The sequence below is a fragment of the Chelonoidis abingdonii genome, chromosome 4 (genome assembly GCF_003597395.2).
Source record: "Chelonoidis abingdonii isolate Lonesome George chromosome 4, CheloAbing_2.0, whole genome shotgun sequence".
Taxonomy (NCBI): Eukaryota; Metazoa; Chordata; order Testudines; family Testudinidae; genus Chelonoidis; species Chelonoidis abingdonii.
Window position 1 is genome coordinate 145,357,809 of NC_133772.1, and position 24,684 is coordinate 145,382,492.

The following is a 24,684-nucleotide window of genomic DNA, read 5'->3' on the forward strand; positions in this document are numbered from 1 at the left end:
GTCGAGAGGCGCAAGGCCCCTCGTTGGTTCCCCCAGCATTTGTACCAGGAAGTTGTCCTCAGCGATCTCCAAAAACTTCCTGGATTGCCTGTGCACTGCTGTATTTCTCTCCCAGCAGATATCAGGATAATTGAAATCTCCCATGAGAACCAGGGCCTGTGATCTACAGACTTCTGCTAGTTGTCTGTAAAAAGCCTCATCAACCTCTTCTTTCTGGTCTGGTGGTCTGTAGCAGACACCCACCATAACATCCCCCTTGTGACATGACTAGAAATGACATGTCATGGGATGTGTAAATATGCTCATTCTGTAATATGGTAGTACCTTCTTAAATAGGGAGTTGTGATTATTGTTACTGCATAATGTTTCTCTAAATGAAAGGTCACTGTTGTAAGTGATTGTTCTATCTCTGTTATTTACATGGTAAGGATTTGTAAACCTGTTACAACTTACTAGATAAAGAAACAATTTAAAAAAAAGAAATTGTGTACTTAGTACTATTCCAGGAATTGAGTTATTAAGCCTAATTTATAATTTTAAACCATATCTTGAAAAGTGCTTTTACATAATATATGAAAGGCATGATTTAACAGTAAGACTGTTACTGTTGTTTAACCAAAATTAAATAATACCCCCTGATTTCTTGGGAAGACTTTACACTCAAGCTCTCCACTTTTCCCCCCTTTCTTTCAAACAGTTAAAGGAGAACGTTGAGCAGTTCTTCACCAAATTTGTGGAGGAGGGGAAAGCTACTGTTCGTCTGAAAGAACCTGCAGTGGATGTCTGTCTCAGCAAGGTAGAGAACTGATAGTGGACTAGCTTTCTGTCCGGCTTTCTTTATTTTATGTGGGTGGTTCACTGGGAGCCCCTGCCCGTTTTTCTGTGGTGCTGAATGTTGCTCTTTCTGTAGCTAGTAAACACGTCAAGCCCCAGAAAAGTTGGCATATAAAACGTCCTTGAGGTGTTTTCTTACCCGACGTGCATTCTGACTCTGAAGCGTTCCCAGCACCTACTGGTGCATATAGTGTGAGGTCTCAATCTGGTGTTAGAACTGGATGCCTTGTGTAGGAGTTCATGGCACTGGCACTACACCAGCCTTAGCTAGGTTTCCACAGTTAAGTGCTCCATAACCTATGTGCCTGTGCATATTTGGGTGCATGACTTTAATGGTTTGTGGTCCAAAGCAAATATCTGGACCAGAAAGTATTCTGGGGTGATCTGTAAGAAGTCTGCTGTGTAGAAATAAAAGTATACTGTAATGATGTCATATAGAGTATAAATGCTCAAGCCCGGAAGTTTGACAGGACATCATCTGCTTCTCTGTCTGCCTTTATATAAGGCATCTCTCTATTCAGAGTGAATGAGAAGTCACAATGCAAATACCTGAGCAATTTTCCCTAATATTTTTAAAGGAAAAGCTAGGCTATACTCAGTGTTAGTCTTAGCAGTTTGGGCCTGCCAGACAATTATTTTGGGGGCCCACAAACTTAACTAGCCCCAAAGGAATAGCCTTTGGATATGTGGTCTGTATATATAAAAATATAATTGACTTGTTTTATATATTTTAAAATGGGGAGGGATCTTTGGGTTGTCCCCTCATTTTGCAGACAAAGCTGATCCCTGCTGCTTTTGCTTTGATATATTAACTTTCTTTCCTTTGTTTTTCCATATCCCCGCTGTTCTATCTCTGCCACTCAGTTTTCTCATTTGTCTAGTGTTTTTTCTCTCCTATTTCCTTTTAAAAAGCAGCATCCTTATCTATCTTTTTCGTCTAGTCAGTCCTCTGTTACTCCTCCCACGTTATCTTGTCTCTTTTCCAAAACAAAATTACTACATGGATTTTCCTTAAAATTGTTTCAGTGCTTGTATTCATGTACCAATAATGCACTGTTAAAATGATTATTCAGCTTGTGCTGCAAAATTAGAGGGCTCTGTTAATGTGCCAGCAATACACTTGCTGTCTTTTATTGCTCAGTTAATGCCAGTCCTTGGCAGAACTGCCTGTCTAGAACTGATGCAGAATTTAGGAAAACCTCTAACCTTTCTAGGATTATTTTTCTAAAATCTCAAGATTGAGTTGTGTGGCTAAAGGAAAAGTAGATTGTTCACCCTTTTGTTTAGGAAGCTGCACTATTTCCCTATGCCCTTTCGCTTTTGTGCTGTGTTCCTGAATCTCTAATCTAAATGAAGTCAGTTTTGGGATTTATGCTAAGAAGGAAATGTAGGTACTATGAGGAAAATATATTCTACCTTTTGAAGAAAAGTTGTTCAAAGAATTAAATTTAATAACAGCTTATGGTCCTTGTGAACAGAAAAATAGCTTCGGTAGACTTATAAAAAAGATGAAACCTTAGAAGCAATACTGGCAACACTTGATAAATGTTTATTGCAAGGATGTTATCTGTTTAATGGATTCCAGCAGTAAGCTCCTGAGAACTGGAGGTTCTGGGAAGAACCCATTGAACCAGCACATCCAGCCCCTGAAAATGGTTTTCCTTATGGGGGCAGAGAATTTCTCACCTACCAGTTCTACCCCCCCCAACCTCCTTGCCTGCCTGTCCATTTATACAGCGCTCATCACCTTGGTATCTGAGGACTTTGTGCCTCCACTTTCTTCCGAAACTGTTCAAAATCTTAGCACTTCAGTTTGGTGGATACAAAATTTTTTTGAAAAATTATATGCTTTAAATTTAATTAAAATGATGCTTTAATTTAAAACTATGTAATTCTGTTCATTTTAGGGCAGACTCTGTCCTGTCTCACCTTCCTCCTTTATAAGACCAACAGTTATTTACGTTAGGATTGAAGTCTGTTTCTGACATTAGTAGAGCATGTAGCTCCTTTCCAGTTGTCAGGAGGATAAAGATGTTTCTCTAAAAGTGGTTGTTTTGGTAATCTTGCTTGTGGCTGTGCTGTTTGACTGGTTGGTAGGAATTCATGATTTCCCTGTCAGGATGACTGAGTAATCTGATGTGACTTCACAAGCCATTGGATGGCGCCTGCCTGTCCTACCATCTGAAAAAGTGAGTTTTTTCTACCGACGAAAGCTTATGCCCAAATAAATCTTAGTCTTTAAGGTGCCACTGGACTCCTTGTTGTTTTTGTGGATACAGACTAACACAGCTACCTCCTGATACTTGTCCTACCACTGTCGTACTGGAGTTAGAGTTCAGATTAAACTGTTCAGTCTTAGATTGTTTCGCAAGGATAACCAGAGTTCACAGGAGCCCTGCTAGATATAAATAGTTACAAGAATTTCTTTACCAAGAGGGGATCCACAATACATGGATGTAGCAGAGAGGATTGTTCTGAGCCCGCAAGTTTCCGGAAGGTTGATGCTGAGAGTATTTGGCCTGATGATTGAGCTATGTTTGTGTAACTGATGGAATGTGTTAGATGCAGTGGTGATAAAACACACGCTTGCTCTGCATTCTGATAACTGACCCCTCAGATGCACAGTTTGTGTGTTGATCTAGGGAAAATCTGCAGTAGGGTCAGGACTTGCAAACTCTTCTAATTCAAAACTGCAATAATGATGGCTGCATCCTCTGTCGGAGGAAAGCTCACACACAGTGGCTACCCATTTAAGGGACTTAAGGTCTCTGAATAATCACTTCACTTAAATATTTTGGCGATTAGGGTGATCCTATATACCATAAGAGCTTTCAGTGACCTGGTATTGCCAATAGGTGGCCCTGATTCACACAGACAATTAGTAATACCTGATTCAATTGCAATTAACGTTTTGTCACATAAGATCATTTAGAACCAGTGTGCTGCTTTTACTCCTGGGGGAGTTCTGCACCACTGCGCAATACAGAATTTTGCAGAAATTAACATGCATGCAGAATTTCCTTTCTCCCACAGAAATGGGCTGCAGTGCTGCCAGCCGCCCCTAGGGGCCATTGAACTCCGCAGAGCCCAGATTGCAGATAGAAGACACTGCTGGGAGGAGGGAGGGGGAGCTAGAGCAGGGGTTCTCAAACTTCATTGCACTGCGACCCCCTTCTGACAACAAAAATTATTACAGGATCCCAGGAGGGGGGACCAAAACCTGAGCCGGGCAGGGGCAAAGCCCTAGCCCTAGGACCCCGGGCCTGGGAGCCAGAGCCAAAGCCAAAGCCCAAGGGCTACAGCCCTAGGCAGGTGGCCTGTAACCCTAGCCCCGCCACCCAGGGCTGAAGCCCTCGGGCTTAGGCTTTGACCCTGGGCCCCAGCAAGTCTAAGCCAGCCTTGGCGACCCCATTAAAATGGGGTCTCAACCCACAGTTTGAGAACCACAGAGCTAGAGGGTTCCTGGCAGCTGCTGTTCCCAGCATCCCCTGAGGGAAGGAGAAGGCAGCATGCAAGAAGCTGTGCAAGCCTGGGACCAAGTTTCAGGCTATTTCTCCCTCTAGATTCCTAGGTTCTGAGGGGGGAGAGGCAGGACAGGGATGGTTGTCTGGGCAAGGTGGGGCCCTGCAGCTGGGCTCTGTGAGGGAGGGGTTGCAGGTATTTGGGCTGGGGGAGCCCCATGGTTGGACTCTGGAGAGGAGGTGGTTCGGGTCTATTGCCTGGGGGGGGCCCTGCAGGTGAGCTTGGGAGGGGGTAAAGAAACACAAACTGGGTTGTCATAGGAGTTTCTTTAAAGCTTTACTCCCTGGGGAATTTTTGTGTATCTGTATTGTTGCAGACATACTTGCTTAGGGGTATGCTGAAATAAATTACCAGAATAATTGAAACTCGCATGATTATGTAGTGTTATTTTGACAAATAAAATTTGAAGAATTTTTAATTTTTTGGCACAGAATGCCCCGAGGAGTATTCTTTGCATCCTGATTGAAGATCCTTCTCTCTCGGTATTGATTCTGAAATGGTACAAATCCAAAGGTTTGTTTCTGAGCAAAAAGCTGAAGGCCTGCTAGCAGCTCAGGGATTTACAAGAGGTATACACATTGAAGTGGAAAATGTGCGCAGCTTAAAGACCCATTTGGATTTCATTACATATCTACAGGAAAACTACTCGACTGACTTCATCTGTCAGTCTAGGTTACAGTATCCACGTAGAGTTTATTTAGTTGCTAACTTCAGCATTCCATGAAGCAGCTGAAGGTAAATCACGAGCTGCTTATTACATTTAAAACCTCTTGTTAAAAAGCTCCATGTTTCATTGGATATGAATGTGGACATTTCACAGAACTGATGCAACCTCCTTCTGAGCCACTGTAATCTTGAGTTCAGATTTCCTGATGACCATGACTTCAGGTTCCAGAATGAGCTTCAGGATCTAGGAACACATCCACTCTAAATTCTTTAAGAATTAGTGGTGCTCTGGCTTTGCATTTTCCTTTGTCAGCTACATCCCAGACTACAGCCTTCATCATTGGTTTCTTAGTTCCAGTGAATCCTGGTGACTTGGATCTCCTGAGTAGGAATGTATTCCTCAACAACGTTCTTCCCCTGGTGTCAGTGCCAGAGTATGATTTTCCCGTCCCCTCAGTTAACAATTTTCATATTATGATGGACCCCTTGGCAAACCTGCTCTGCATCCCTGGTTCATGGACTGCAGTCCTACAGGGATATTCTTGTCTCTGACTGGAGCCTGGTCCAAGCCCACCAGCTTCTTGGGCTGGGAACATCTGCCACGTCCCCCACTTTCCTGGAGGAGACAAACCTCTGTATGGTGTGTAGAAAAAGACCTGACAGAGGCTCAACAGCAGCCTTGTCCAGGAGTGCTCCTGGAGGTGAGGAGACAGGTTAGTGATGGAGCTGGCACATTTTTATTTGTTATGGCAAGGAAGTGGGGAGTGATTGTTGAATGTCCCAAGCAAAACACAGTCCTGTGCCTACAGAGGGAGGAATCTGCCCAAACCCAGCACCCTTGGGCTGGGCTCCCAGAACCTGCCTCCCTGCTCTGTGCTGCTAAGCAGGATGTGGGACTGCAGCGCAAGACTTGGCCCCTCATAGCCTGAAGGGGGCAGAAGGCACTGTCTTCCCTGAGGGGATTCATCCTATTCTCTTCCCAAAAGTGAGAATTTCAGCTTAATTAGTCAATCTCCCTGCCAATAATTTTTTTCATATCCTTTCTGGTAATGTTCTCCTTCATAACCTTGTTGTAGAGAGGTTCCTAGTTTCTCTGGAGCAGACTAAAGATCTTTAGAACATCCATCCAGTGCTTTATTTTATAATCCTGGAGCAAAAGATCATGCTACAATCAACTGTCTTATTTTCCTTTAGCAGGCCTGCACCAGCAATATCACATTAAGATCCATTAGGTCCAAGAAATGTCTACTTACATAGCCAGCTTCAGATCAGTTCCGGTCCGGGAGATTTGTAGGGCAGCAGCACAGACTGCTTACTATGCTTCTACAATATCCTTTTTTATTGCTGGGGATCTGATATTTTGATTCCAGTTTTACTTATTACTATCACAGGGTCATTTCCGAAGTGCTTCTGAGAGTAACTATTTACCTGTTTTATTTGCATGGGCACGTCTTTGTGGGTTTTCTCCTCAACTTGTTCTTGTTAGAGGTATAATACTAACTTTGCTTAGATAATGTGGAGGGATTTTCTTTTTGAGATACCAAAAGACAAGGTATTGTAATCTTGAAGTTGCAGAATGTTTTAACTTCAGCCTCTGGCAACCAAGAGCTTCTTAGTTTCCAAGAGTTGGGATCTGCTGTGATATCCACTTACCTGTAACTTTTGTTCTCTGGTGTATAGTCACAACAAATCTACCCACTTCCCCAAAGATCGAGAGGGTATTTTTTTTTAAGGTTCAGATTTGATTTGCCACCTTTAACATTGAATGGGGAGTTAATTAACATTAGATATTTGTTGTTTTAGTAAGAAAACCAGTCATATTGTTAGCAGTGCAATCCTGTTTATTTGACCCTTACTACTATCTTAATAAAATACAGCTTATCTGTATGACAGTAGCACCTAGAGCCCCCAGGATTAGGGCCTCATTGTGCTGGGCACTTCAGACACATCGTAAGAGACAGTCCCCTCCCCTACAGAATTTACAATCTAAACAGACATTTGGGTGGAAGAAAGGCATTACTATCCTCCATTTTACAGATGGAGAACTGAAGCGTATAGACTGTGACTTGCCCAAGCTCACAAACTGTCAGAGCTGAGAATAGAGTACAGATCTCCCAAGTCTCCACACAGTCCTGAAGCACAAGACAGAGAGAAGTGCGTGTTGTCTGTGGGAACACCTCATCATCTGCTTCTTTTTGTTTTTTTGAGGTGCATAATAGCTTAATCCGGCTGTTTACTGCATGCCAGTTACTTTTCTGTGAGAGGTAGTTTGGGTTAGATCTGTACTGGGAAGCTTTCAAAAGAGCTGAGGCATTTGAAAGTGATGCCATATTATTTAACCTCAGCCGTACCAATACAGCCCTCCTTTAAATCTATTAAAGTTGTGCTAGATCAGGGTTCGGCAACCTTTCAGAAGTGGGGTGCCATGTCTTCATTTATTCACTCTAATTTAAGGTTTTGTGTGCCAGTAATACATTTTAATGTTTTTAGAAGGTCTCTTTCTATAAGTTTATAATATATAACTAAACTATTGTTATATGTAAAGTAAATAAGGTTTTAAAAACGTTTAAGAACCTTAAATTAAACTACAGAGGCCCCCGAACCGGTGGCTAGGACTCAGCAGTGTGAGTGCCACTGAAAATCAGCTCGCGTGCCTCCTTCGGCACACGTGCCATAGGTTGCCTACCCCTGTGCTAGATCTTTACTCAACATGCAAGTCATCTGGTATTCCTCAAACCTATTCATGTGATATGTCGGGGTACTGTCATAATTCTGGGCCCAACCTAAAGCAAGGATGGTAATTTCCTCAGAAAAGTAGGGCGGCTTCCTGTGTGACTATGGGCAACCAGTTAACCTCTCTGTGTCAGAACGTCTGAACTTGCTCTACTGATGTTAAACCAGTTAGTCCAGAGTTTCCACTGTGCCTCACACTCAGAATGCCTTTGTTGTTTTTTTCCTCTGCCTAGGGGCCATCAGAAACACTGTTTATAGCCTTAAAGCTTTGCCTCCCCCTCCACCCCGTGTGTAGTCTGTAGAAATGGGCATGTTAACCTGTTCCAGCTGTGACTTGCTGCCCTCCTTTTCCAACCCTTATTCTGTGCTAGCTTCTCAGCTTCAGACTCTTGCACTCTGTTCTTTTTTTGAGCTATGTAGTGCATTTTTGTTTGCTCTGATTGATTAGAAGAGGTTGTAACATCTCTAACTGAATTTTGTATCATTGGTACTTAAATACAATTACTAGAGAGTTCAAAACAAGCCTGAATTAGGTCTCTCTTTCCCTGCAGCCATTGTCATTACCCTGCTGACTCAGTGTCACTTGTCACACTCTCCTGTACAAAAGAGTTCAGAAAATGCTAGCACAAGTACAGGAGGTTTAAAAGTGAAATGTTTAGTTATTCTGTTTTTGCTTTTGTAGGCAAATGCTAGCAATTTAAAGAGCTTCCTTGCAGCAGTGAGGCTGGCTCACCGAGGCACCGATGTTGAAGCACTGCCGCTCTCAGTTTTGGTACCAGCAAAGACTTCAGAAGTTGAAAAACCTAAAACGAAGATGATCATTACGTCGAGAAGAGACTATCCGCTAACCAAAAATTTCCCTTACTCCCTCGAACATCTGCAGGCCTCGTACTGCAAACTCGCCCGAGTTGACATGCGAATGCTTTGTCTGAAAAAACTCCGAACGCTAGATTTAAGCCACAATCATATAAAAAAGCTGCCAGAAACGATTGGTGACCTTGTCAGCCTTCAGGAGCTTAATCTGCACAACAATCACTTGGAGTCCTTCTGCGTAGCTCTGTGCAACTCCACGCTTCAGAAGTCTCTCCAGTTTTTGGACCTCAGCCAAAATAAAATCAAAGCACTTCCAGTTCAGTTTTGTCAGCTGCAAGAACTCATTCACTTAAAGCTTGATGATAATGAGTTGATTAGGTTGCCATTCAAGATGGGCCAGCTAAGTCAACTACGCTTCCTGTCAGCAGCCCGTAATAAGCTTCCTTTTTTGCCTAGTGACTTCAGAAATCTCTCACTTGAGAAGTTAGATCTCTTTGGAAACCCTTTTGAACAGCCTAATCCTCTTGTTCCCAGCATACAGCTAAAAATACCATTAACTTTATTAGAATCTGCTGCAAGAGCAACAGTAAATTACAGGTAAGAATAGAATGATTGGCCTGTAGCTTTGAAAAAGAATGATAAACAACCTGGCAAGTGTTTAACTTTGACTTCTAACATGTGCAGTTACAGTAAATTACAGGGTAGCAGAAAAGTTCCTTTAAACTCAATGTAAGTTCATCTCTCAAGGCTCAGTGTAATAATGGTGAGAATCTGAGATTTTTAACTGTAACTTTAAGCTTTTGAAAGGGCGGTCAGAGTGAAACCTGTAGACTGAAATCCTCTATCCACAGAACAGGTATAATTTCAGTAACGAACATCTGCTCTCTCAAGTTATGAGAATACACCAGTTTCCATGAACATCGGTCTCTTCTGAAACTACCAGTGCAGGGTTTCTATTGTGGTGGGGTTTTGTCATGTGAGTATATCGCTGGTGAGTCTTGCCCACATGCTCAGGGTTTAGCTGATCGCTATAGTTGGGGTCGGGAAGGAATTTTCCTTCAGGGTAGATTGGCAGAAGCCCTGGGGGGTTTTCACCTTCCTCTGCAGCATGAGGCACGGGTCACTTGCTGGAAGGGTCTCTGCACCTTAAAGTCTTTAAACCATGATTTGAGGACTTCAGTGGCTCAGACACAGGTTTGATATAGGATTGGGTGGGTGAGATTCTGTGGCCTGCATTGTGCAGGAGGTCAGACTAGAGGATCTTGGAGTCTATGATTCTGTATTTGGGTCCTATCCACTATGGCTTGAGGCTGCTTTCAATTTGTGTTCATGCACCCATATTACAAACCATGCTAAATATTTGCTAATGGGTAGCCATTTTCTGCTAGCATGCTGGTTTTTGAAAAGGAAAAGAAACCCCTCCACACTGAAACTGCCAATGTATTTGTACATTGTTCTGCTCTTGGTGTGGACAGGGCTTTAGAGAAGATCTGAGCAGTATTGGAAAGAGTTTGGGTAAATGTGAGGTGACTGCTTGGAAGGTAAATGTCTAGCTGTAGCTACATCATTCCAATTGAGGTCTCAATCTACTTTACCACTGGCTTTAGGGATTAGGATGTGGAGCTTTTCACTTTTAACTTGAAAAGACCCTGTTCTGAGTAACTAGAAGTAATTACCATCTTATACTTGCAGGAAATAAGCAGCTTCCCTGCAAGGCCAGTGTCTGTCATTTGCATCTCCCTGGGGCTACTACAATGTGCAACTCCTGAATGTTACTGCCTGTTGGTTTGTATAGAAACCAGCCCCTGTGTTAGGAGTGGAGCTGCCATGCCCAGTAACAGCCGCTAGGGGAGACAGGCAGAGGAAAAATGCACAAGTCCCAGGCTGCAAGACATAAGAGCCTGCTGCTTCTGGGCTACATAAGAAACTGGGGCTGGGATTAGGAGAGGTGTGAGGAAGGTGTAATATAGGATCCTGAGACAGAAGAAAAGGTAAATGAAGTATAGATTATCAAAATTCTGGAATGTTTCTCCAGTCCTCTCTCTAAAATATAAGCTGTAAAGTCCTGTCTACTTGTAACCTGTACTTCCGGACAAGTACCTACTGGTATTTGGGGCACTCTCATAATGTGAATTTACTGGCTAGCTCATATCTAGTTTATATTCTCACTGCCACTGACCTCCCCTTCGCAGGTGAGTTACTCAATACAGTCCTGATGAAGCTTTGTGAATCCTTTTTCCCCCCACTTCCAAATACAAAGTACACTTGTGACAAGCTAAAAGTGCTCTCAAAAAAGTGCTAAGCATCCTAAATACAGGGGTTGCTACCAGCTCCCTTTTTAGTAGTGTATCTCTAGAGAATTTAATGCCAGTACACTAGCCAGTTAGATTTCAGGAAGGTTTATTTTAGTTAATACGCCAAGCATAATCATTTTAATACACTGCTGCTAATTGACTACAAGGGTGAGGGGAGATTGAGGGTTTGTCTACACTTACTGGGGGATCTATGTAATGGCGGTCGATTTAGTGGGTCTAGTGAAGACCTGCTAAATCAACCACAGATTGCTGCCCCGTGGACTCCTGCACTGCAGCTGAATGAGAAGCACAAGAGGAGTCAGCAGGAGAGCGTCTCCCATTGACATAGCATAGTGCGGAACCTGTGGTAAGTAGATCTAAGTACATCAACTTCAGCTACATTATTCACGTAGCTGAAGTTGCGTAACTTAGATTGATCTTCCCCAGTAGTGTAGACCAGGCTTCAGAAGGAACCCTTCCCAAAAATCCCTAAAATATATTTGGGATATGTTTTTATACTTTGTAGCATTGTAGTTTTCCATATGCAAAGTAGGAATTTGGATTGTCTGTGGTTTCACTCCTCAAATTAGAGGGAACTGGGAACAGATCAAAGGCAGCAAACTAATTTGGGAGGCAGTCTCTCTTATGGTTGTTTAGACAATAACTGCATGAGGGAGAATTCTTGGTTCTAGTCTTGATCTGAAGTGATTCTTGAGTGTCATGACAGAGAAGATAAGTAAGTCAGCAAGAAGCTGAGTTAAGATGTCTAGGACATACTACCATTTTGTTTATTTCAAAGCAGTTTTTATAAATATCTAATTTATACTATTTCCTGCCTACTCTTATCAGCATAAGTAATATCTGACATCACTATCTCTTCTATGTCACAGGCTTTGATATATTTTATGTATTATGAATGGATTGGAGGGAGGGATCATACAGAGATCTTGCTCACCAGTGTTGGGTGGGGGAAAGGCAAATGTATAGTGTGATGGCTAAATTCTTGTTGCCCCTTTTTTTTTTTTTTTTTTTTTATCCCTGCATCTGTCCTAACACTGTAATGCTTTATTATAACCAGCATGGCTCTCTGGCTCTCTTTCACTGTGTCTGTCTTGATCCAGGTTCCTGATCCTTAACAAAGCAACCAGGAACATGGCTGTACTTTGTTTACTTCCATCTTGGCTGGAACGCTAGTCTGGCATTGTAGATGATGAACAGACTCTTTCAGACTTACATTTATTTCCTCTTACAAAGTGATATCTGGTAGCACAATTGCTAGCAATGCATGTGTCAATCACTAAATTTGACTGGTATTGGTTACTGTTGCGGTATGTTCTCACACACTCATCTTTTTCAACAGGATCCCTTATGGTTGTCATCTCCTTCCTTCTCACCTCTGGGAAGATCTGGAAGTAGCTAAAACATGTCAATGTGGAAGTGCCTGTCTAAGCTGCTTCATTCAGACAACAGTGACCATGAATCTCCACCATGTAGCTCAAACTGTGGTCCTTGTAGATAACATGGGAGGTACAGAGGCACCCATTGTCTGTTACTTTTGCTCTCTAACTTGTTATTCCCAGTTTCTAGATAGATATCTGCAAAGTAATAGGTGATCGTAAGGGACAGAAAAGGCACTGTTGTGGGAAGTTTCATCCAGTGATGGAGGATTCCGAAATCAAATGTTGCTTGGCTGTCCTTGTCTGCTGTTATGAAATGGAGACAAACCATTGAATGTGCACTACAAATAGTTAATAATGTCAAACTTGCTAAGCCTGATGTGGTGTCAGTGCTTTAAAGTTTCACTAATCTTAAGTAGCTATCACTTCAGTGCAGAAAGAGAAATTGCTCCCAACTTGAATCTTCTTAGTAAGAATGTATTTTAGCTTGCTTATATTGCTGTAACTTTGTCCAAAGCTTCATTATTTTTTCTCTTTATGCTTTTTTTATGGAATAGATGACCTCTTCTTGCCAGAAGGAGGGAGTTGAGTGAATTTCTGCTTGTCTTGTATGCCAGTCTTGTATGCCGTCCCTTGCTTGATGCTCTGAATTCTATCAGCTAGAGAGTACTAGACTTTTTTCCTAGTCCAGAATCTACTATTCTTCAGTTAGAGCACAGTGTGGTGCCTTTCCTGCTAGAGAGCAGGAGTCCTATGTCTATCCACTCGCTTGTTTATTGCAGAGCAGCAAAGTAGTCTGCTCCCAAAGAGTATGACTAGTTCTAAAACACCCTTCAGGTATTTTCGGTTCCATAAATAATGCCATGTGTAGGGTGCTCACCTCAAACAGGAAACAGGATTATGATTTTTTATCAGAACAAATGTTTATGTTTTTATAACTTTGTCATGTGAGAAAGAAATGACAGCTTCACATTCACAACCTAAATTGTTTACTATTTCTAAGCATCATGTAAATTTTTGAGGTACTTGAGATGTTCATTATATGATTAGTTCAATTATTAAATGGTGAAATTCTTTTTCTTGCACATGTGAATTTATACAAATCTTGCTTTGGGTTACAATTTCACTTGTCCATTATGATCATCTAATGCTTTCCCAGTCTCTTAGCTTGACCAAGATTCTGAAATGTTTGGAGAGCCTTCGCACTCCTAATTCATGTCTTGTCCGTGGCTTGATTATTCAGTAAAGAGCTTCTGAGCTATCTTTAGACTGCCTGTGCTGAAGAACATGTTACAAGCTTTGGAGAAGACATGTAACATTAACATCCCTTTTGTCTGATTTTCTGGAGCTGCATTACTAATTACCGTAGCATGGGCTGTACATTTCCCACCTTTCCATGTTTCTGAGGCCAGGTCTACATTACAGACCTATATCGATATAACTATGTACTCTAGGGAAAAATACTTTTCTTTAGGGAAAGGAACCTCCCAAAGCTAGTGAAAACAGTTTAGAAATGTATCAGAGGGGTAGCTGTGTTAGTCTGAATCTGTAAAAGCCTGCTTTTACAGTTTAGAAATGTTTAGTTACATGTTCACTAATACATTCTCTAACACTGGTAGCAAATGTCATGTGAGTTTATATACCGTCTTTTCATCATTATATAATGTTTGTGAAGCACTATATTAGTAAAGGAACAATTGATTTTATTATTCTGTATTTATATAGCTGTTTAATTACTGAAATAATTCAAACCAGGAAGTTATATACACCTGTTTATTTAAAACTGATCTCAAGAAACCAAACAAATTAAATGTAAAACAGGTTCCACAGAAAGTCTGCTGTAAGGTGAATGAAACAGTGACCTAGCTGACTGAGGCAATCTTAATAGCTACGGTATTGGTCACTAATTTACAAATGGAATTTTTATATGCACTGCATCATCTGTTTTCAAGACCGGGGTAGAACAGAGAGACAAAGGTATGGACTTTAAATATAGCAATAACAGTTGAGCAAGTCACTTCATGGGGAGTTAATGACTGGTTGGGGGGTTAATGGCCAATATATAGGGAGGAAAGTTGGTGTCGTCTTGAACAAAAGTTGGGCAGCTGACTCAAGGAGGGATTATTTTAATCTTGTTTTATATGGGGGACTCCTCCAGGATTCTTCAGTTGCCTGTCCTCACATATGCTTCCTTTTTTCGCATCCAACATATCTGCCCTTTCTGATGGGGAGGGTTGGATACAATTAATCAAATTGTCACAGAATTAACTTGGAAGGGATAGGAATGAGGTAGTGGGTGCCACAGATCCTCCAGAGTTGTGTGTAGGTTTTTGTACCAAGCTCATAACCATAGTATCTGAGGATCTTCCACTATTACATTAAGCATCATAACTAACATCTGTCATGTTCTCACTCTCTCCCCAGGTGAACTGTGTACAGTGGAGTGTTTTTCAATTTGCATTAGAGAAAGTGAAGGAAAAATGTGTGCCGTGCACTTGGAGTGTAAGATGGGGAAGTTTGTGATAGTCTTGAATTCCTGCAGGCATTGATTCCGTAGGTTTGGGTGGGCCTCAAGGTTCTGTCTCCCATACAGGTGAGCTTTACCCTTATTGTGGAAAGTTCCATTGGGCTCAGAGGATCGAAGCTATCAACCACATCTTCATCCTGGAACTGTAGCTGATATTTTACATACCATGGTCCTAGGCCATTGAACACCTGAAAGATAAGGACCAAGACTTTGAACTTGGTTCACTATTCTATGGGAAGCCTGCATAATGAGTGGCAAACAGGTCTGACGTGTCCAGTCACCAGTGGTGCTGAGGAGATGTGCTGTAGCATTCCGTGCTAGATGGAAGTTTCCGAAGCACCGAGGGCTTCACGCCCAGATATACTACGTTGCTGCAGTCCTGTCAAGAGGTAATGAAGGCATGAATAACAGAGGCCATGTCATTGTTCACCAGGATGGGAGAGCCTCCCCTAGCCAATCAGAGATGATAGCAGCATCTGTGAGTAACGCTTTCTTTGTGAGAGCTTAGTGTGAGAAACTAAGAGTCTCCTAAGCTACTTATTGAACTGACAAATTGTGGGTGTGATCCTTCAACCAAAGGAGACTGCAACTCCAAAGTCCATTCCTCTTGCCACCAGTACTACCTCTGCCTTGCTTGAGTTTAGCTTCAGCCAGCTGTTCTTTATCCATGAACTTATCTCATCCAAGCAGTGGGCTATGTTGGTGGTAATGATATGGTTGTATAGTGAAGACTAGATAGAGCTGTGTGTCAGCCACACATTGCTGGCACTCAAGTCCATGTCATTTGACCAGTTCACGTAGTGACCATGAAACACATGGGCTTCCCAAAGGGAAGACATGAATTGGTGAAAACTGATGTGTTCTCATAGAAGTCACTTGCATTTTTATTTAATGTGATTCCGGGAGAACTTCCTATGAACACTTATGTAATCAAAGGGAACATACAAATTAAAGTATTGGAATATTCCATGAAATACTTGATCCAACCTGAACAGAGTGGGTGAGTTGACTTATTTTGGTATGTTATGCAGAGATCAACTTCTCTCTTAGAATTATGTAACTCCAATACTTTTAGCCCCGGTCCTTTTTTAACCTTTGACTTGCAAATTTCTAGGTGTATGTTTAAAGCTGAAGAAAACTTTTTAATACTATGAAGAAAATTGGTCAAGCTTGTTTTGGAGTTACAAATATTAAAATTTATCCTGAACATGGAAACACTCTGCATCAGCTCCTTAGTTAATGTTGTGACCAGAATTCTGTTATAAATCCCTATAATTTTGTACGGGGAAAGTATATTGGGATTTACTCTGAATAGACTAGAATCTCTTTTGCAGATGTGAAGGCAATTGCTCAAATCATTTTAAAGTTAAGGATACTTTAACACAGGGGTAGGCAACCTATGGCACGCGTGCTGAAGGCGGCACGCAAGCTGAGTTTCAGTGGCATTCACACTGCCCGGGTACTGGCCACCAGTCTGGTGGACTCTGCATTTTAATTTAATTTTAAATGAAGCTTCTTAAACATTTTAAAAGCCTTATTTACTTTACATACAATAATAGTTTAGTTATATATTATAGACTTATAGAAAGAGACCTTCTAAAACAGTTAAAATGTATTACTGGCACGCAAAACCTTAAATTAGAGTGAATAAATGAAGACTCGGCATAGCACTTCTGAAAAGTTGCCAACCCCTGCTCTAACATGAGACTTTTTTGAAATGTAGTTAGTACCCGTCATTTAGCTTTCTACTTAAAAAATAAGCAAACTTGACTAGCACTGCAATTTTACATAGTTAAGTGCCATTGAAAACTAGGCTATGGGCTACCTTTTAAGTGGATTTACTTCATAAAATTAGCTTAGCGCTATCATACTCGTGGTATCCATTATTGTAATATCCAAGTGCCTCACAATCTTTAATGTGTTTATCGTCCCTGCACCCCATAAAAATTCCCAGAAATAGTCTCCAATTTGAATTTAAGATCGCTAATATGTAGCCTGATGAATGGTTTGTCTTCATTTAGCCACTAAACATTTACAAATATGGATATAAACAATGTTGTTACAGTACCCTCTGATACAATAACTACAAACAACTGTACCTGGACAACTCTAAATACCACATTGCACAGAAGCTGTGACTAGGCAGCAGTAATCTGCCACAGAATTGAGGAGGGCCATGTATGTTTGCTTTAAATGGCAAGGATAGAGATTCACTTCAGGACCAGAGAAATATAAAGAAAACCAGGGAAACTGTTCATCTGAGGGAGAGACATGATGAAATGCAGCACTTCCAGCATGGAAAGATGGAGACTTACAGTAAAAACCTTCCTCCAACTTCCAGAAACGTCAGAGCAGTGGTTTTGTTCAACAGTAGCAATGATAGATAATGCTAGTAAAGATGGTAAAATAAAACCCTGACAAATATCTGGATTAGGTTTGTCTGCAGCTAAAGTCTTCAATTTGAATTTAACACACAGCTATTAGGTTTATAAATCTCTATGAAGCATAGCTTGCACTAAAACAAAAATTTCCTTCTGTAACCACAATGTGGTGCTAGAATGCTCCAGCATTGTGTGATCTGATTTTCCTACTAATTTATTTGAATTTATTCCCTATTGTTTAATTTCTAACATATTACCAGTAAAGTAAGCAATCCAAAGTCAATGGCTTTGTTCTGTCCGCATGCAGACAGTATGGGTGTCAGTTGTAAGTGGGGAAAATTGTTAACAGAGGAAGGGTGGTGAAGTTTTGGGCAACCAAAAACCAAAAGTAAAAAAATGCATGAAAGCATGCACATGCTTGCCTGAGTTCCCTTTCCCTTCACTAGGGGTATCATCTGTGCGCAGCTGGTGGGACTGGCATGACTTGATGGAGTTTCAAGTATCTGGCTCGTGGCATGATTTGAGTTCCCCGGTGCTTCTTCCCCCTCTTGCTTACTATTCACGGCAGGGGACTCTGCATCCAGCTCCTGTGAAGTGTTCACTGTCTTCTGCGGGCTCCTGGTGGGGTCACTGCCGAGTATGGCACACTGTTTGTTGTAAAAATGGCAGGTTTGCAGAGCAGCACCAGATTTCTTGCTGCCCTTCCTCACCTGGTATCCCTGGCAAAGTTCCTTGGCTTGCATATGTCACTGCTGCTCCTCTGTGTTGTACTCCCATTTCAGCATCCCCTATGCAGTCTCTACGTAGATATCTGTGTTTCTGTGGCTGTTCTGTAGCTGGGCTTGCACAGCCTTTTGGATCCTCTTGGACTGGGAGGAGAAGACATCTTGCCTGCTCCCAGCAGGAGCGTGTCTTGTAGCTGTGTGGGTGGGGGAGGCATTATGGTCAGATGCACGCAACAAAGGTGAGCTGGTAGGTGTGCTGGCCAAGGTGGGCATTCAGGAAAAGGCCTTGATAAAATGTGATTTTTCAAAAGGTAAGGAGGCATGAGAGTTTCTGGTGTCTGTGACCCAGTGAAATTCAAGGCTGTGAATGAAGCAGCCACTTTTGTGGAGACTGGCGTTGTGGGACAGCTGCTGAAGGACTTTTAGGGTTGACTCAGTAATGCAGTGTCTGTGCTCTCGCTGCATTGATCTGAGTAGATCAATGATCGCTCTGAGTCGCTGTAATAAGATACTTGCGTCAGCAGGAGACAAACTTTGGTGTAGACATGTGCACAACTAGGTCAACTCAAGTCAACTTGTGTAGACTAGGCCTGAGAAATATTTCAGGCCCATCCTTGTAAATTCCTTCTCGGATTTTCTGTCACCCTTGCTTTCAGTCAGAGTGCCTTTTACCATTTTGATAATTGCAGATAAATTTAACAGTGTGATTTCCAAGTGTAGTACTTGGCTGTACGCTGTCCCTGAGCATGTACATCTCGCTAACTGAGGAGCTCTCAGATAGCTGCTATGTTTATTTATGGCTAATAAGGACATATTACAAATTACAATATTGTGTTATATGTAAGGCCTATCAAATTCATGGCCATGAAAAACGTGTCATGGACTGTGAAATCTGGTCTTTGTTGTGCTTTTATCCTATACTTCACAGATTTCGCAGGGGAGACCAACATTTCTCAAATTGGGGGTCCTGACCCAAAAGTAAGTTGCAGGGGGGTCACAAGGTTATTTTAGAGGGGTCGCAGTATTGCCACCCTTGCTTCTGCACTGCCTTCAGAGCTGGGCAGCTGGAGAGCGGCGGCTGTTGGCCGGGCGCCCAGCTCTGAAGGCAGCACCCTGGCAGCAGTGCAGAAGTAAGGGTGGCAATACCATACCATGCCACTCTTACTCTTGCACTGCTGCCTTCAGAGCTGGGTGGCTGAAGAATGGTGGCTACTTACGGAGGCCCCAGCTCTGCAGGTAGTAGTGCAGAATTAAGGGTGGCAATACCATACCATACCATACCATCCTTACTTCTGCACTGCTGCTGGCAGTGGCTCTTCCTTCAGAGCTGGGCTCCCAGCCAGCAGCCGCTGCTCTTTAGCTACCCAGCTCTGAAGGCAGTGCTGCTGCCAGCAGCAGTGCAGAAGTAAAGGTAGCAGTACCACAACCCCCCTTATAATAACTTTGTGACCTCCCCCCCACAACTCCTTTTTGGGTCAGGACCCCTACGATTACAATATTGTGAAATTTAAGATTTAAATATCTGAAATCATGAAATTTATGATTTTTTTAAAATTCCTATGACCATGATATTGCCCAAAATGGCCTGTGAATTTGGTAGAGGCTTAGTTATATGGCTTATGTAACAACACGTGAGTGCTGTGATTTGTCCTCTCTACTGCTATTGAAAGGGCAGTGAGATCACTTGATGATTACTTGTTTTGTTCATTCCCCCTGAAGCACCTGGCATTGGCCACTGTTGGAAGACAGGATACTGGGCTAGATGGACCTTTGGTCTGACCCAGTCTGGCCGATCTTAAGAGAATGCTTGAGGTGATCTCCTACCAGGCATGGAAAGTTAGAATTAGAAGATTCAGTGACAGTTGGAATGGAGGGAGTGTGGGAAACCTCAGGAAAGTGTAGTGGTGGGAGGAGCCTCTTGGGAGAGGGAAGGAGGACCGGAGTAGGCAAGGGGATTACTAAACCTGGATATTGTGTTAGGAGAAGGGTGAGGGGAATGAAGGTGAGTTGAAGAGGGAATGGGCATCACAAACAAAACCAATAGCAGCAGAGAGAAGAACAGTGAGGAATGTACCTATATAGGTACAGCTCTCAGCAGGGAGGGTTTGAATTGGTGCCTTGCCCTGCCCTTTGTTTAAAAAAGAAGTAAAATATCTTTCCTTTGAATAAACTCTCCTCTAACACAGCAGTGCAAGTTGGTGATGGGCAGACAGGGGTGTTCAGTACTGCTCACTGGTACTGAGCTCCGCATATATTTGCTAGCGAAAACACTGTTAATGCAGAATGGGGGTGGCCTTGTGGTGTATCGTCCTTCCAGAATGTCAGGCTCTGCTGAACTCAAACCTCGGAAAACCAGGAAATACAGAGCTAGCGTACACACCACCTCTGCAACGCAACCTTAACTCTGTGTCTCTGGAGCCCTCAAAGCTGGCAATAGCCCCTGGGAATGGTTCAGCAAGTAGCAGTGCCACAGTAAGTAGCCATGAAGAACTGTGAGGTGTCATTGTGCTGTATTCCAGATTTGAATGCCACCTTTACCTACATGTGTACTCACTATTGGGGTGATATATTGAATGGTGGAGGGATTAGTTGAAGCAGGTTGGAAGAGTTGTCATTGTGATATATTAGGAGAGGTGCACATTTACCTGGAGGGATGAAGTATGCCTCGTTTCAGTCCTGAGTTCTATAGGGTGCATCCATGCTGGTGTGCAGAGATCATGGAGATTGTCCATATGCTAGAGGCAGATATGACTGATCTCCAGGTCTCAGGAGGGGTAAGTGAAATTAATGTCTTAGAAGGAACCATAGGGGTGAGGGTGGAAGGGTGGTAACATTTAGCAAGTGTAGCTCCTGATCGCTATCTGACCCATATACCCAAGTTTTGCCTTAGCAAAGAAGTGTTCGATTGCATCATACAGTGTTCCTGTGCTCTATTTCCAGAGTGTTCTGCGGCATCTGTGGGTACATCTTCACTGTTGGTACAGGGTCTTACCTGGGTGTTGCCCCTAAACCCCGTCTCATCCACCTACAGAAACCTCTCCTCCAGGTTAAGTGATGCTTTCAACTGGGGCTAGTTGGCCCGGTTCTGCTTTCACTTGGGCTAGTAACCCCTACGCTTTGCAGTGACGATGCAGGTTAAACTACGTAGGTGCCAGTAGTCCTCCAGTGCCTTCCCACAATCCCCCATGTGCAGAAGGACATTCAGGTTCTCTTGTAATTCAGTAAGAAAGAATCAAAGTGTCTCCTCATACTGCAGTACAAAAGAACCAGAGGATACGCCTTGAAGATGGGGGAAGTTCTGCAGCAGAGAGGATGTGGTGATTAGCTGCAGCAAAGAGCTATCTGCAAGGGTAGAGTAGTAGTGTGTGTGTTATGGGCATGATGGAGCACTACTCAATGAGGGCAGAATTGTGGCTGTGTTGAGGGTGAGGATGGTATATACCTTAACCTCATTCCCTGGTTATCAGAGATCTGAATGCAGCTGAATTTGCTGTTCTGGAAGGGCATGAGACACCACCAGGGAAGCTTAATTCTGCATTAACTATGGGTTGTTTTTTGTTGTTTTTGTTAAATAGCTCTTCTGTTTAAAACACTAGGCAATTAGTAGTAGAGAGAGTTTTTAGTTAGGGAGTTAGGTTATCACAGAGGCTGGCAGCTGAACTGATGCTACATGGTTGCTAAGTGGCTCTTCCCCTTCCTATGAACTTTGTTTATAGTCAAATGATGCTGTGGAATTTTTTGGGTGTGAACAGGGTGGGACGGAAAACACATACATGGTTATTTCGTAGTATTTTGAAAGCTTTATTCCATGTAAGTTACAGTAGCTCAATCGTTTCCAAACTTTAACAACCTGTGAACCCCTTTCACTAAACTGTCAAGTTTCACAAACCCTCTCCTAAAAATGAGTATTGCCAGGGACTTTCTCCTTTACCTGAGAATAAATTATAAAAACAGTGATCTTGGAAATATAAACTTTATTTTTGACATGCTTATTATACACTATTAATTATTATTTATCATTATAGTATTTTTTTAGATTATGAAAACGGCAACACTCTTCCAAGATCTCACTTTCATAGCTTGTATCACTTTAATTAAGCCTGTTATAAGACAAGACTCCTATGTTTCATCAAGGAGTATCATGTGAAACCAGCATGAAAGTATTTAAGAAGCCAACTCAGAGTTCCTCCTACACAAGCGTTCAGGTCTTGAGCAGTCCAGACAAACAACGCACGTTACAACAAAGCTTAAACTTGTTCTTCATAATCATTTTAAAAACAATATTAGCTGTCTATTTAATTTTACAAACAGCAAAAAATATCCACCTCTTTCCATTTCTTATAAGGAGTCTTGAAGTTTAAATCTCAGTCGGGCGACCAGACAGCAAGAATAAAAAAAATCAGGACAGAGGGTGGAGGGGTAATAGGTGCCTATGGAAGAAAAAGCCCCAAAAATCGAGACTGTTCCTATAAAATCGGGACATCTGGTCACCCTACTCCTCAGTGTGATGTGCTTGCTTTGACCTGCTTAGCTCTTGGAAGTCCAGGGGCCCCGGGCTGTTGGCCCCAGGGTGCCCGGCGTTCCTAGGGACAGCTCTGTCCACCATTAGGGAATTTTTTTCCCCGAGAACCCCCTGTAACATTCACAAACATCAGTTTGGGAACCACTGCAGCAGCTGTAAATACCTAGGAGAAAACTGGTTCTCTCTCACCCCCTCTCATCACCCCACTATCCCCTGCAGGATATAGACCCCTCCAGCAACACTTCCAAATTCCTGCCCCCACCCCCATTTCTTTCCCCATCTTCAGCTGACTCTTAGTTGTATAAGAGCCTCAGAGAGGTGTGAAGTGGTCCGTTCATCTCAGTGTGCTCTTCTGAGCTGGAGATGCCCCATGGAGATGAATGCAGCCTGAAACAATAGGTCTGAGCAGCATTCAGCTCCAGCTGAACTGTTCCAACCATCTCACTGGGTGTTCTCGTTCCCCCCTGCCCCAGCTCCTGCATTTACAGCAATTGTGGACCTATTATGTGCATGGAGTATGCCTGTTCTCAGCTCCTCACCCTGCTCTCAACACTGTGGCTATGTCTACACTATAGCAGCACAATTGCAGCTATGCTACTGTAGCATAGACACTTGGTACTGTGCTCAAAAAGATTTTTGTCTTGCTGTAGTAAATCCACACCCTCAAGAGGCAGTAGCTAGGTTGACGGAAGAATTCGTCCATCGCCTTAGTGGTATCTATACTGAGACCTAGGTCAGCTTAACTGTGGCCTGACCTACGTTTAACTAGACTGACCTAGCTATGTCATTCAGGGCTGTGAAAAATGTCACTCCCTAAGTGCCATTGTAAGTCAACCTATCTCCTCACTGTAAATGTAGCTAAGTTGATAGAATTCTCCTCTTAACCTAACCACTGCCTGCCAGAGAGGTGGATTAACTGCAGCAATAAAAACCCCTTCCATTGATGTAGGAAGGAGCATCTACAGTAGAGAAGCACAGCTGCAGTGACTTAGTGGTGCTGCAGTTCCATAGACACACCCTATCTCTTTCAGGGGTGTGCATTGTAGCTAGGTTTGCCTAAGTTTTAGGTGTAGACCAGGCCTGTGTGTATTGCACAGGCCAGTTCACAGCTCCCAGCTACACTCTCTGGGCCATATGTCAAACATCCTGATTTCACTGCTCACTTGGGTCTCTGCCTGAACCCTGCAACACGTATGCCTGTACTTAGCTCCTCGCCCCACCTCTGCCGTTAATTCCCACCTCTCCATCCAGCTCTCGGCACTGTGGGGACAGGTTTGAGGAAGCAGAGCTGACTCCCCCTTCCCTTGCTGCACAGCTCTGATCCACTTCTTTTCTTTTCTCTTCTATTCTGACCTCCCCTTTCCCCCAGAAACAGTGGGGGAAACAGTTCCTTCCCCTCTGCTGGAGGCAGCGTAAAGGAGGGGAATAACGGAAGGAAGGGGAGCGCCTCAGCCCTCCTCTTGGCCTAGTAGAGCCCCGTGGAACAATTGGGATTATTTGTAGGGAAGGGCACAGATGGCTCTACTTTCCTCTGCCCCAAAATATGGCACTGGAGGACATGCTCAGTTCCCACTTCCTCATGTTTCTGCTCTGTCAGTGCTTCTGAGCTCCCAATGAACAAAGATCCCTCTGAGGACAATCCCTTATGTAGTGAGACACCACAGAGAAACTACTTTGTGGAAACCCTGATCTTTGTCAAAGCACTAGTCATCAAACTGGGTTTTCAAATGTAGTGTTTGGATGATCCCTTACCCTAATAAGGGTTAACCTCCAGGGTTGTGCTGGCCTCTCACTAGCTGTGCCAGAGAACACCCATACGGGGTGAAGGTTGACAAAGCGCCCACTCTGCACTGCTCCAACCTTCCCTCCCTGCTCTGATCCGCCCCGCCCCCTTTTCTCTAGCTCTGCACCAAACAATTATAAGAATCTGAAAATCTTGTGAGCATCTTATGTTAGAGGGGGCTGGCTGTCTCTTTCTTTCCTTAGATCAGGCTCAGTTCTGTTCAGGAAAAGATGAACCCTAGGAGTAGTCATTACATTACCCTAGCTGCTTAATAATCTTTCCTTTGTTTAGTGTTAATTTCCTTGGCACTACTTGTATAGTGTACAGCTGCGGAAACTGTCGGAAGCCTGCATCCCGAGAAAGGGGAAAATAACCATGGGCGGGAGTTGTAGGCCCAGCTGGATGAGCAAGCAACTCAGAGAGGGGATTAGGAAAAAGCAGAAAGCTTACAGGGAGTGGAAGAAAGGCGGGATTAGCAAGGGAAGCT

The 24,684-nt window shown here is 42.9% G+C and overlaps 2 protein-coding genes across 2 annotated transcripts in view; both read left to right on the forward strand.

The window, feature by feature from the left end:
• LRR1 (leucine rich repeat protein 1) overlaps window positions 1–17,130 on the forward strand; it is a 23,119-nt gene extending 5,989 nt beyond the window's left edge. Inside the window, exons 2-5 of the mRNA XM_032768745.2 lie at window positions 698–796; window positions 8,438–9,165; window positions 12,223–12,389; window positions 14,684–17,130. Of these exons, the coding sequence (XP_032624636.1) occupies window positions 698–796; window positions 8,438–9,165; window positions 12,223–12,389; window positions 14,684–14,808 (1,119 nt within the window). The 3' untranslated portion in view covers window positions 14,809–17,130. The remainder of the gene's footprint in view (window positions 1–697; window positions 797–8,437; window positions 9,166–12,222; window positions 12,390–14,683) is intronic.
• Window positions 17,131–20,175: 3,045 nt separating this feature from the next.
• MGAT2 (alpha-1,6-mannosyl-glycoprotein 2-beta-N-acetylglucosaminyltransferase) overlaps window positions 20,176–24,684 on the forward strand; it is a 10,771-nt gene continuing 6,262 nt past the window's right edge. The window contains exon 1 of the mRNA XM_075064659.1: window positions 20,176–20,384. Within this exon, the coding sequence (XP_074920760.1) occupies window positions 20,176–20,384 (209 nt within the window). The remainder of the gene's footprint in view (window positions 20,385–24,684) is intronic.